This window comes from Ochlerotatus camptorhynchus, unplaced genomic scaffold (assembly GCF_037179485.1).
Source record: "Ochlerotatus camptorhynchus isolate MF236.1 unplaced genomic scaffold, CSIRO-AGI_Acam_v1.1 ptg000276l, whole genome shotgun sequence".
Classification (NCBI taxonomy): domain Eukaryota; kingdom Metazoa; phylum Arthropoda; class Insecta; order Diptera; family Culicidae; genus Ochlerotatus; species Ochlerotatus camptorhynchus.
In genome coordinates, this window is record NW_027040765.1 from 952,074 (window position 1) to 965,764 (window position 13,691).

The 13,691-nt window shown below is 45.5% G+C and overlaps 1 protein-coding gene across 1 annotated transcript in view; it reads right to left on the reverse strand.

The window, feature by feature from the left end:
- Positions 1 to 9,194: 9,194 nt before the first annotated feature.
- Positions 9,195 to 13,691, reverse strand: part of LOC135706239 (homeobox protein B-H1-like) — a 143,872-nt gene continuing 139,375 nt past the window's right edge. The window contains exon 3 of the mRNA XM_065227805.1: positions 9,195 to 10,316. Within this exon, the coding sequence (XP_065083877.1) occupies positions 9,704 to 10,316 (613 nt within the window). The 3' untranslated portion in view covers positions 9,195 to 9,703. The remainder of the gene's footprint in view (positions 10,317 to 13,691) is intronic.

The window sequence follows — 13,691 nt, forward strand, 5'->3', positions numbered from 1 at the left end:
TATTATCAATATCTATGGGTAAGTGGCCAACCGTATTTCAAGCAGAAATACAGGCAATTATTGAATGTGCTACGGTTTGTTTACGTCGTAATTACAAATATACAAAGATATATATTTTCTCTGACAGTCAAGCTGCCCTAAAAGCATTGAGGTCAGTTACATGTTGTTCTAAACTGGTTTGGGAATGCATTCAATTACTACAGCAGGTGGCTAAAAATAGTACAGTTAACTTATTTTGGGTACCTGGGCACTGTGGGGTTGAAGGTAATGAAAAGGCAGATTTATTAGCAAGATTGGGATCATCAAAACCATTCCTAGGTCCAGAACCATTTTGTGGGGCCTCAGAATGTACCCTCAAAATGGAACTAAAAAACTGGGAAAAATCGATGATAGATAACATTTGGAAAAACACTAAAATAGCTCGACAGTCCAAAAGATTTATATCACCTAATAAAGGAGTAACTCAAAGACTTCTTAGTCTCTCCAAAAAAGATCTATGTACTTTTAGTGGCTTAGTTACGGGCCACTGTTCAAGTAAATATTATTTAAAACAGCTAGGCAAATTGGAAGATGACAAGTGTCGATTCTGCAACCTAGAGAGTGAAAACTCGGAACATTTACTATGTAACTGTGCAGCACTTTTTCATAAAAGGAAAACATTTTTCGATAAGGGTTTAATACAGCCCTCAGAAGTATGGATGACTTATCCCAGTAAGGCAATAAAGTTCATTCGTTCTATAATACCTTACTGGGACAATGCCTATAGCTAGTGGAAATCACTCAAACAAATAGTGATACAACACCCTGATGTGGCATACATTAAACCGGGGCCCGCCACAATAGATCAAATAACTGGTCGCAGTGGAAAAATGTACCCAACAAAGGAAAAAAAAATGTTTCACAAGTACGCCTCCAGTCCATTCTTTTTGATCTTCTTATTTCTTTATTATATTCAGTTAGGGCACTTCTATATTGATCCCATTGCATTGTATGTTTTGCTTTATTGAACAATTTTCGTGCTTTCTTTCTTGGTTTTTGTAAGCGTTTGTTCCACCAAGATACGTCTCTATCATTTGAATGCTCAGTAACTGGACAACTAGCATAAAATGCCAATTGAATTAAGTTTGATACTTGCACCGAAGCATCTTCTAGTTCCTGAATTGTAGTAAAGCTACCTACAGGAATTCAACCTTCTTGTGTTAAATTTGTACAATATAAATCCCAGTTCGTTTTCCTGGGATTCCGAAAAATCTCTTTTTTCAATTCGTTTGCCTGATATTCGAACAATATTTGTCTGTGGTCAGACAAGGATATTTCTTCCGATACATGCCAATTTTTAATGTTTTCTGATAAGCTGGCACCACATAGAGTCAGATCAAGAACTTCTTTTCTAATTGAATTAATAAAGGTTGGTTCACATTGTGATTAATAATAAATTCTAAAAGGAACTCACCCCGATTATTGACACCAGTGCTACTCCATACTGTATGGTGAGCATTCGCATCACAACCGATAATAAACGGTTTGTTGTTCCTTTTACAATAAAAGATAAAGTCTTTAACATCAGTTGGAGGAATCTCCTCGTCATCTCTAGGAAAGTAAGCGGAAGCCACATACATTTCCTTCACTCCACGCGAAGTTGGAACCTCCATTGAAATTGCAACTATATCTCTTTTGATATATTCCGTTATTGGTAAGAAATTAGTTTTGCCATTGACGAGAATGGCTGCTCTTGGTGCTGGCTGATTTTTGTCGTATATCAACTTACCTGACTGTGTAGGTATTCCCAATACTCTACAGTTATTCTTCCATGGCTCCTGAATCAAAGCAAGCTCTAGTTGGCTTTGAATGAACTTTTTACAAAGTACAGCTGTAGCTCCCTTTGCATGATGTAAGTATATTTGAATAAATTTGATATTGTTGTTGTTGTTGTTTTGACTATTGTTTCCATAGCCATTCCTGTTATTCGTACTATTGTCTAGGCAGTTGTTGTTGTTGATAATAATTTTATTTGCGATATTATTGTTCATTTTGTGTTCGGTAGAGTATCGCTTTTCTGGGGTGCTTTCATTGGTTGTATTGGTTTTGCGATCACCCAAATTTTTCATGTAATTTGAAATGTACTTATTTGTATGTAAATTGTTTGTTTTGTGACCCTTGTTTAGACCAGTTTTGGAGTGTGGTACTGTATGATGGGTTCTAGGAGAGTTGTAAGCATTTTGTTTGGACCCCACAGAACCTTTAGATCCTGGAGGTTGTTGAAACGTGTTCTGTGGTCCTTGTACGGTGTTACTGGTTCCTTCGGGAATTTTAATAATTGCACTAGGTCCCGGTAAGCACAGTACTTTGGAATCTGAACTACTCTTCATACTTCCAGTACTCTTATGCTGTTCTAGAGGGATCTTCAGCTGCTCATCCTCCTTGCCCCTATTCAGACCATCACCATCCTGTTCTTCTGTTTTATCCTTAGTTTTATCCTGTTTATCATTAGTATTTCCATCTAGTCTTTTATCGGTAATTTGTTCACCCCGGTTTTTAGTAGCCTGGATTTGTGACTTATTTTTCTGCATATTCTTGCGTCGGAAAGGAGCTGTTCCAAACTTGTAATCAAGAAGGAATTCACACTTCTTGATAGTGTTCAGTGGTACTCCATCCACATTAAAAACTAATTCAACATGTAGCTGATTGATGGTGTTTCTTTCCAAGATTCTCCAATCATCAGTATTTAACCCCTTCATTTTGACTCTCAATGAGTGCTAGAATATCATCAGTAGAGTTTTCAGCACTCACAGGAAAAAACCAATAATAATTTCAGGACGAGGAATATTTTTTTCATCCACAGCAGTAAGTTCTATTTCTCACAAGATGGTAATGGTAGAAATTACGCTTTTCAGCCAGTCAGCTGTTTCCTGATTTTTGCAGACGAGAACTAGATACCCCGTCCTAAAAACACATTGTCCAAATTTAGGCTTGACCTTCTCCTTCCGTTGGGCTACAAAATGGTGAGTTGACAACCTGGAAGGAGCGGAATACCTAGCCCTGGTCCTCACAAGTTCCTACTTCACGCCTCCTCGAGTCATATGATAACAAAAGACTACCAGCTGAAACATGGACACAGCTGGGTGGCGTAGCCTGGGCAATGTTGCCAGTCCGGCAATAGCAAAGTGAAGAGGTGCGACGCGAACACTGGCGCGGTAACCATAGTACGGTGATAGAGGAAATGCTTCACCAAACCTGAGCGTCTGTTCACCATGGAGGTGCGGCTCAAAACGGCGTCTGTTCTCCATGTTAGGAGCGGCTGATCACCGTCCTAGTGCCAGCGTGGGACTCTAAACAGAGCTGTGCACGATGGTCCCCCGGCGAGACAGGGGGTTGGGGCAGGCCCAACAAGCCGCCCTGAAAAAAAAACAAAGTTGCAAATACCGAAGAAAGAAATACGGATCGGAACAATCGGCACAGACCTACGCGACGAAATAAGGACTACGATTGGAAACTCTGAACATGGAACTGCAAATCGCTCGGCTTCCCGGGTTGCGATAGGTTAATCTATGACGAACTTCAACCACGCAACTTCGAAGTCGTAGCACTGCAGGAACTTTGCTGGACGGGACAAAAGGTATGGAAAAGCGGGCATCGAGCGGCTACTTTCTACCAGAGCTGTGGCACCACCAACGAGCTGGGAACCGGCTTTGTATTGCTGGGTAAGATGCGCCAACGCGTGATTGGTTGGCAGCCGATCAACGCGATGATGTGCAAGTTGAGGATTAAGGGCTGTTTCTTCAACTACAGCATCATCAACGTGCACTGCCCACACGAAGGGAGACCCGACGACGAGAAAGAAGCGTTCTATGCGCAGCTGGATCAGGTGTACGACGGCTGTTCGCAACGGGACGTCAAAATCGTCATGGGCGACATGAACACTCAGGTAGGACGGGAGGCAATGTATAGACCGGCAATCGGGCCAAACAGCCTGCATGCCGTATCGAACGACAACGGCCAAAATTGGAACTTTGCAGCCTCCTGGGGTATGCTAGTTCGAAGTACCTTTTTCCCCCGCAAGAATATCCACAAAGCCACCTGGAGATCACCTGACCAACACACAGAAAACCAAATCGATCACGTTCTAATCGACGGGAAATTCTTCTCCGACATTATCAACGTCCGCACGTACCGCAGTGCGAACATAGATTCGGACCACTACCTAGTTGCAGTATGCATGCGCTCAAAACTCTCGACGGTGCATAACACACGTCGAAGTCGAACGCCGCGACCCAACATTGAGCAACTATGGGACGCCGGTGTTGCCCAGGACTACGCGCAGCAGCTGGAAGTTGCACTACCCACGGAAGAGCAGCTTGGCGCAGCTTCTCTTGAAGATGGCTGGAGGGACATCCGTTCAGCCATAGGTAGTACTGCTGCAGCGGCACTAGGTACTGCAATCCCAGAGCGAAGAAATGACTGGTTTGACGGCGAATGCAAACTGTTAGTAGAGGAGAAGAATGCAGCACGGGCGAGAATGCTGCAACACCGCACGAGATTGAATGTGGAGCGATACAGACAAGCGCGGAACAGACAAAACTCGGTTTTCCGAAGGAAGAAGCGTCAGCAGGAAGACCAAGATCGCGAGGCGATGGAAAATCTATACCGCGTAAACGACACACGGAAGTCCTACGAGAAGCTAAATAGTTCGCGCAAAGGCTACGTGCCGCAAGCCGATATGTGCAAGGACTTGGACGGCAACTTTCTCACGAACGAGTGTGAGATGATTGAGAGGTGGAAGCAGTACTATGACGAGCACCTCAACGGTGAAGCAGCAGAAAACGAAGGTGGCACGGCAACAGACCTTGGAGCACGCGCAGAAGACGACAGGCTACCGGCCCCTGATCTTCAAGAAGTTGAGGAGGAGATCGGTCAGCTGAAGAACAACAAAGCAATTGGTGTAGATCAACTACCAAGTGAGCTATTAAAATACGGTGGTGAAGCACTGGCTAGAGCGCTGCACTGGGTAATTGCCAAGATTTGGGAGGAGAAGATATTACCGGAGGAGTGGATGGAAGGTGTCGTATGCCCAATATTCAACTACCGCGCGATCACACTGCTGAGCGCCGCCTACAAGGTACTCTCCCAAATTCTATGCCGCCGTCTGTCACCATATGCAAGAGAGCTCGTGGGGCAATACCAGGCGGGATTCATGGGTGCCCGCGCTACCACGGACCAAATTTTCGCGATTCGGCAGGTTCTGCAGAAATGCCGCGAATACAACGTGCCCGCACATCATTTGTTCATCGATTTCAAATCCCCATACGACACAATCGATCGAGATCAGCTATGGCAGATTATGCACGAGTACGGATTTCCGGATAAACTGACACGATTGGTCAAGGCGACGATGGATCGAGTGATGTGCGTTGTTCGAGTATCGGGGACACTCTCGAGTCCCTTTGAATCTCGAAGGGGGTTACGGCAGGGTGATGGACTTTCGTGTCTGCTGTTCAACATCGCGTTAGAAGGTGTGATCAGAAGAGCTGGGATAGACACGAGTGGCACGATATTCAGGAAGTCCATCCAGCTCCTTGGTTTCGCCGATGACATTGACATTATGGCACGGAACTTTGAGACGATGGCGGAAACGTACATCAGACTGAAGTCTGAAGCTAGGCGGATTGGACTTGCCATCAACGCATCGAAGACGAAATACATGAGAGGAAGAGGTTCTAAGGAAGACAATGTTAGCCTCCCACCCCGAGGTCAGATTGACGGTGACGAAATCGAGGTGGTCGATGAGTTCGTGTATTTGGACTCACTGGTGACCGCCGAAAATTATACCAGCAGAGAAATTCAAAGACGCATTATGGCAGGGAATCGTGCCTACTTAGGACTCCGGAGGACGCTCCGGTCGAATAAAATTCACCGCCGCACGAAGTTGACTGTCTACAAGACGCTGATTAGACCGGTGGTCCTCTACGGCCACGAGACCTGGACTATGCCCTTGGTGTTTTCGAACGGAAGGTGTTGCGTACCATCTACGGTGGAGTGCAGATGGATGATGGAACGTGGAGGAGGCGAATGAACCACGAATTGCACCAGCTGCTGGGAGAACCATCCACCGTCCACATTGTAAAAATTGGGCGACTACGGTGGGCTGGGCACGTCGAAAGAATGCCGCACGACGACCCAGTGAAAATGGTTCTAGAAAGCGACCCAACAGGAACAAGAAGAAGAGGCGCGCAGCGGGCAAGGTGGATCAACCAAGTAGAAGGTGACCTGCGGACCCTTCGCAGACTACGAGGCTGGCGAACTGTGGCCATGGATCGAGTAGAGTGGAGACGACTTCTTCGGACAGCAGAGGACAACAAGGCCTTAGCCTGATTGGTAAGTAAGTTCTCCTTCCGTTGCTGCAAAACTTTTGTAAGGATAGCCTTGCGTATGGCTACCAACTGTTGTGTGGATAATTCAACGTTAGGGTAGTTTTCCGGAATGACTCCTAGCTTAACACTATTCACCACATCACGATAAAGAGGTCTAGTATATTTCCGTGTATTTTCAACACGTTCAGAGCTATCCTTCTGATTGACAATCAATCGATTTTGAACCGAGGCCTTTCCCAGATCAGGGCGGTTTGAACCAGGCTTCGGTTCCGAAAACTTACAATGGATTTTGCTTGGACGAGGATTACCTCCACTACTACTTGAACAACTAAGTTCAGCACTACGCGATCTTTTTTGAAGATCAGGATTCGGTGTCTGCATAGGAATTCGAGCGCGACGATAAGCTTCTTCTACATTCATTCCGTCGTTTATCATTCGCTTATAGCGTTTCCTAGCAGCACCACTTAACTTTGTATTCTTACCGTTTCCCGAGTCGTTTCCCAATGAACTTGATTGCTCAGTAGAATCAGTCTCAGTAGCAACTGTAGGTGGATTTTCGGGGAAAGTATTAGTTGTTGACAGTATGGTGATATTTATCCCATCTTCGAAGTCGTCGTCGTCTTCAAAACCGTCGCCGTCTCCAACCGGAGTATCCAAAATAGACGAAGAGCAAGAAGGAATATCCTCTATCGAACTGCGTTCCATAATTGCCTCTTCTCTATCATCCTCCATCTGCATCGTATTGATGTTAAGTTCACTCATGTTTTTGATCCTTAATACACTTTTCGTGATCTTTAACACTTTCAATGTATGTGCTTTGATCACTCGCGATTTTATTTACACTTTTGCAATGAGAATATTGAAAACAATCGTGAGACAATGTGAAACCGCTTCTGTATCTCAGCAGGGTTGCGGAGCTTAAATTGGAGACTTCGAAAATAAATTCTTATGTTTGAAAATCCCTCTGTTGTTGATACACAGTTCGAAAAAGAAGTGTAAATTTCCGTTCAGTATGATGCACATAAATGGAGCGTCACATAACATATACGTTTACATTATAAATCATGTAAAGTTCTGACACATTTCATGCAATGTAGCAAATATTGTATACAAAATCCCATCTTTGTAAACAACATTGTTTGCATGTTGCTCGGTTGCGTGAAATGAAATACAAGTCTACGTTAATGAATGTTTACATCACAATTAAAATTCAGAATTTTTATCTGTGTAGTTTGATTTTCGAAAAGGTATTTATCAAAATTGAATCCTTGTCGGTCAGAAACAAACCTGATCGAATAGGAGGTTTGTTTGAAAATTTTCCATCTGCCAAATTTAAGTGCAAATTCACCAAATGGAACACAGCCTTAGAGGACTCTACTCCTACTGTCATCAACTGCCAAGCAAGCGAATTGCCAATGGTGGATTTCTTTCAGTGTAGCAGCGGCATAAGCAGAAGTTTGATTTTCAATAAAATTTTCATGTTTATTTCCGGTAATGCTTTCCAGTTAGGTGTACGAGCTTTACAGTTTTTAGCTGACTGACTGACTGAGTCGCAGCTGATCGACCATATGAATCCGTGATAAATTAATAGAGGTTGTTAAACGCAAGACTCACACGTTTCCCGATTCCCAGCATTTTTTATCTCTCAGTTAAATATTTCACATTTTTCACATGTTACTTTTTCAAAGTTTTTTTTTCTTTTAGACGGGAATGTTGAGGCTTCTACCGAGTGTCTGTGTGTGGGTGTGTGTCACTTACAAGTAGACGGGATAATTTCATATTTATATAATCAATATGTACAACTTTCAATAACTAACTATCTTTTTCAAGCATTCATCTCCTCCGGTTGTGACGGATAATGGGAAAGGGACAAACAATGAGAAGGATCTATCCACGTTGGAGGGGTTAAAAACATCTTTTTTTCACGGGTTGCAGTGTAAAACTTAGGATGAAGCAATCGTGTTTGTGGTTGTGTTTTTCTAAGAACAACGAGTTCTGTCTTGCACTTTCCACTTTCCTAATACTGGTTCTCTTTACAAATCTGTTTTTCTTTTTAATGTGAGTGTGTTTGTCTTCCTATTCGTTTTGGCAAATCGGTTACTTAGCGGAACTTTGCTGCAGTTCCGTCGTCACTGGTTAAGTATCTGGTTTGTGTTTGTTTTCAATTAGTGGGTAAGTACATTCGATCACTTTGTTTTCCCGAGTTCCGAGAGGTTGAGCAATCACTGTGCCTGTGTCAATCATCAGTCGAAGCGCAAACAAACGGATCCTACAACTGTTGATGAATAAACAATGGATTTATTCCCTCGGAGAGGGACGAGTTTTACAGCATTCTTCACTTATAAAATAATTAAATAATTATTTCCAGACGCTAATGATCATAAATTAAGACTAAAGTTAATAAATTTCTCGTTCTCATCGCGCACTGTCGTCGTTGTCGTCGTCGTCGTCGCGTCTCACTGGGTTCCCCTTGCCTGCGGTGGCGGTGATTCACTTTATATATGACCATTATCTACACAACAACAAAACACAAAAACTAACCGTTTTCCCCGATTTTTCACTTGACGACATTGACGACGACAACGATGGCGACGCACACAGAGACTGTCAATTTTGGAGCTTCACAGGCTAAGAAAAAATCAAAACAGAATCACTATCAAGAGTAGGCTTTGCTTCTATGCTGTTACTTCGTTACCTTCAATCGGCTTGCTTTGATATTTACACTCACACGGAAATTGGCGACGAATTGATGGGAATGGACCACCGGTGACGGACGGGGTGATGTTTGCGGGGCGGTGGAAACCAGTGGGCTATTTGACAGTTTTGGGGTCGCAAATCACGCGCAGTTCACTTTTTGTTGATCTTTGGCTCAATATAAACAGAAGCGAACGGACGGACGCGCAACGAACCGCGTCGCTTTTCTCTATTTATTTATGTACCGCAAATTAATTTAAACCAAAACAAAACAGTTATAAACGAGACGGGGTCCCCTTCGGTGTTATGCTTTGTGTTTTATTTTTCTCGCCACGGACGGTGGTGTTATTTTTCCGACTTCACGCGCCTATTTTGTGTAAATTTCGCACGATCCGAAGGTGCTGACATCTTGTTTTCACCTTTTTGGGGCGCAAACGCCTCCCCGTTCCATCCGTCACCTTTGCCCCTTCCCCGCGATTCGACGCCTCTTTTCATTTCGCTAATTATTCCCTCTTTTTAAAAAAATAATATCTGCTTTAAATAAATGCTATTAAAAATAATAATCACTATTTTCTTTCCTTACACTGCTATCTCTATATATACGTATATGAGTGTTTTTCATCGGGGATCACACTGGGCTCTCAGACCTGTATGTTTTCGTCTTCGTCGTCACTGGGCGGATTGCTCTCGGATCGCCCCGGTGGACTGCCCGGATTCAGCGTTGGACTCGGTGACCGCCGGGGTTGACTACTTAGACTACTGGTGCTGCCGTGGATGTTGTTGTTGTTGTTGTTATTGTTATGGATGCCACCGGCGCTGTTTTGGATGCCCGCGCTTCCGTTGTTGGGACTTCCGGCGCCACCGGGAGAGTTGTGGGAAGCGGCAGCAGCTGCAGCCGCCACCGCCGCCTGTTGACTGCTAGCCTGGTAGTAGCTGCTGAGCGTGGATAACGACGAGGACGCTGACAGGTGCGGGAACGGTGCGCTTGGACCCGGAATGGTGTTGAGCGTTCCCAGTCCCGGGACGCCCGGGTAGATCCGGTACGGGAGGGGTTTCTGCAGAGCGGCAGCCGCCGCGGCATGCCGATAGTAAGCGTCCACCGCACTCTGAGGAGCCCCTGGAGGTCCAGCCTGGGCCGGGTATGGCCAACCGCCGAGGTACGCCGGTCCACCGTACAATCGCTGGAAAGCGGCGTAATTTCCGGCTTCCGCTAGCAGCTCCAACCCCACGGCCGTCTGCCGCTTCCATTTGGTTCTGGAAAAGAGTCGAGAAAGGAAAAAGCCATTTAATTACACTTTCCTCCGGTGAATTACGACTAAATTAATCTGACCGGTGCGGTTGCGGCCACGTATGTATGTAGAAATAAACGTTTATAGCTATTTTTTCGCATTTTTCAGACATTCAACCTGGGAGAAACGAGCGATCTATATCCGCTGATAACGAGCATTTAAATGGCATATGCATGTTTTCGCTAAAGCCTCTGCTGGTGATGGAAGTCCGTGTTTTTATTATTATGCACAAGTTCATAACTTATAACATCTACACGCTGAGTACTGGGTAGGTGCTGGGGTTCGGTTGGATGCGTGCGTGTCTAGCAATGCACTTCTGAGAACATGAAACTGCAGCGGTGGCGGTCGTCGGGGTAGGGCTGAAGGGGGGGGGCAAGGGGGGCGTTCACTCGGGTGTGAATAGCTTCGCGCGCTGCGGTCGGTGGAGCGGCCGCCGAGGGGTAATTATTTCAAACAATTTCCACCTTAATTGTTACTGCTGTTGTTTGAATTATTGTCCCCAGACCGGTTCAGCGCGCTTCAAAACTTGGTAGAGAAGTTTCGCGGTTAATCCAATGTAGTATAATGTTGAGGAACATTTTTATGCTATGTATCGTAATGCAGCGCCAATTAGAACCGGCTGAAGGAAGGTTTTGCTTTCGAAATTTAACATCTCTTTACTGTTATCAACGCTGATCAGAGTGCTTAGACAATGTTGGACTGACTGGCACCACTGCCGTCAGAGTTGCGTCTTCCGGGTATTGAAATTTGCTGTCAACCATGGTCAAATTTTACCGACGATCAGAATTGGCATTCAAGCCGAACTTTAACTAGCACTGGATCTATAGAACAATTAGAATCGCGATGCAATGATTTCAAGGATCACATTCATTATTAAAAACCAATGTGGTAGATAAGAAAGCAGTGACGTAGTCTGGGACGCGTTACTAAATGGTTTCGATAAGTACAAATGCATTATCTCGTCAACAAAACCGTTCTCAAAAGACCATCATTTTAACAGACTTCTTCTAGACATTTCTGTAGCGAGCGTTTTTCCAGCTCTCAACTCAAGCTGCACATTGCATTAGGTCCTAAGTAACATTGGCAGATTCTCTTCGTCGACTTTCTCTTTGTATCCCCACGGCTATGTAAATACATTCCCAGGTATTTTCACCACACATATCCATAAAATAAGCTTTTATCAAACTCAAGTTATTAACTGTGGTAGTTTTTAGCAAGCTGTCTATGCCGGTGGACGAAGATCAGGAGATGCCAGGCCCCGGTCAAAACAATCTGCCGACGCCAAATCCAGCACAGATACCGACCGATGCGCTCATCCTTCAGAACCTGCATCAGCTTCAGCAACAACAGCTCGTGACGAATCAGCTCATCCAAAGCCAGCAGCAAGCCAACGAGCAGCAGCAAAATGCCTTCCGAAACATCCAAGAGCAGGTACCGTCGAATCCCGAAGCGATTCTCGACTCACTGGCGAGTAACGTCAAGGAGTTCAGGTACGACGCCGCTATTGATGCGGAAATTTGGCATCGCGGAGCACGAGCAGTATTGCAGCTTCATACTGCCGAAAACATCCAAGGATTTCACCTTCGAAGAGACCGTAGGTAAGCTCAAAGGCCTTTTTGGAGCAGCGGAATCGATCATCAGCAAACGCTATCGATGCCTTCAAGTAGCAAAAGGGCCGACCGAGGATTTCGTCACCTACACCTGCCGAATCAACAAAACATGCATTGAGTTCGAGCTGGGAAATCTCTCGGAAGAGCAATTTAAGGCTCTGATATTCATCTGCGGTTTGAAGTCGGCGTCAGATGCAGAGATCCGAACCCGGTTGATGGCGCGCATCGAGGAGAAGACGGATGTCCCACTTGAGCAGCCAACGCCTTTTGAATCTTCCGCATGACACTGCGATGATCGAGCGACCCAATAACACAGTGAACGCCATCAAGCAGCAGCTCCGGAAGCAGCAACGAACATTAGCGGCATTAGCATTTCAGTGCTTCATCGTCGTCGCGTAGTGCAGTGAGTGAAAAAAAAGTGCGACCAAGTCCCTGTTGGAAGTGCGGATCGATGCACTACACAAGAGACTGTGAGTACAAAGACCATAAGTGCGCTAAATGTAACCAATATGGACACAAAGAAAGTCACTGTGAAAGTGATCGAAAGTCCCCTCGGAAGAGGATGAAGAGACGAACGAGAACAGTGACTGTAGATACGAAGACTGTCCAAATCGCTGTGAACAACGTACGAGGGAGACGAAAGTTTGTTCCGGTGTTTTGGTTCGACTGTAGTTCGACTCTGCCTCTGACATCACCGTCGTATCATCCGAGACTTGGAAGCAGCTAGGAAAACCACCAACCAGATCACCGTCAGTGAACGCGAAAACCGCATCGGGCAATCCTCTGAAGTTACTATCGTAGCTCGGTGGCTCGATCACCGTCCATAGCGTAACGCAAGTGGGAACGATCTACGTCGTCGCGCAAGATCTACACATCCTGGGTCTGGATTTGGTGGAAGCATTCCAGCTCGACTCCGTTCCGACGAACGTCTTCTGTCGACAGGTCAGCAATTCCTCTTCATCCATCGTAGGACGGTTTACGAAAGCAACGTGGCCTACGCCATGTACCAGGCTGTCGATGATGAGCTTGACTGTCTAGAGCGCTTGCGGATCATCACACCAATCGACTATTCGGAGTGGGCTGCTCCGATTGTGGTGGTTCGGAAGGCAAACGGCAGTGTTCGGATTTGCGGTGATTATTCCACGGGCTTGAACGACGCTCTCCAGCCGCACCAATACCCGTTGCCGTTGCCGCAAGACATTCAGCATCATCGACATGTCAGAATCGTACCTGCAGCTTGAAGTCGATGAATCATCGAGTAAGCTCCCCGCAATCAACACCCACCGGGGCATCTACAAAGTCAACCGACTGGCACCCGGAGTAAAAACTGCGCCGGGAGCGTTCCAGCAACTCGTTGACACCATGTTGGCGGGTCTTAAGCACACTTGCGGTTACATCGATGACATCGTAGTCGGCGGAGAAGATGAGGAACAGCATTGGCGGAACCTGAACGCACTTTTCCAGCGTCTGCAAGAGTTCGGCTTCGCAGTCCGATTCGAGAAGTGCTCTTTCAGATTAAATATCTTGGACACTTACTCGATCACCATGCAGTTCGTTCCGATCCACCCAAGATCGAAGCCATCAAGCTCATGCCGGCACCCACGGATGTGTCGGGAGTTTGGTCGTTTCTCAGAGCCGTAAACTTCTACGGGAAATTCATACCGAAAATGCGAGCTCTACGCTACCCACTGGACGAACTGCTGAAGACGGAGAGTCAAATTCGCTTGGAC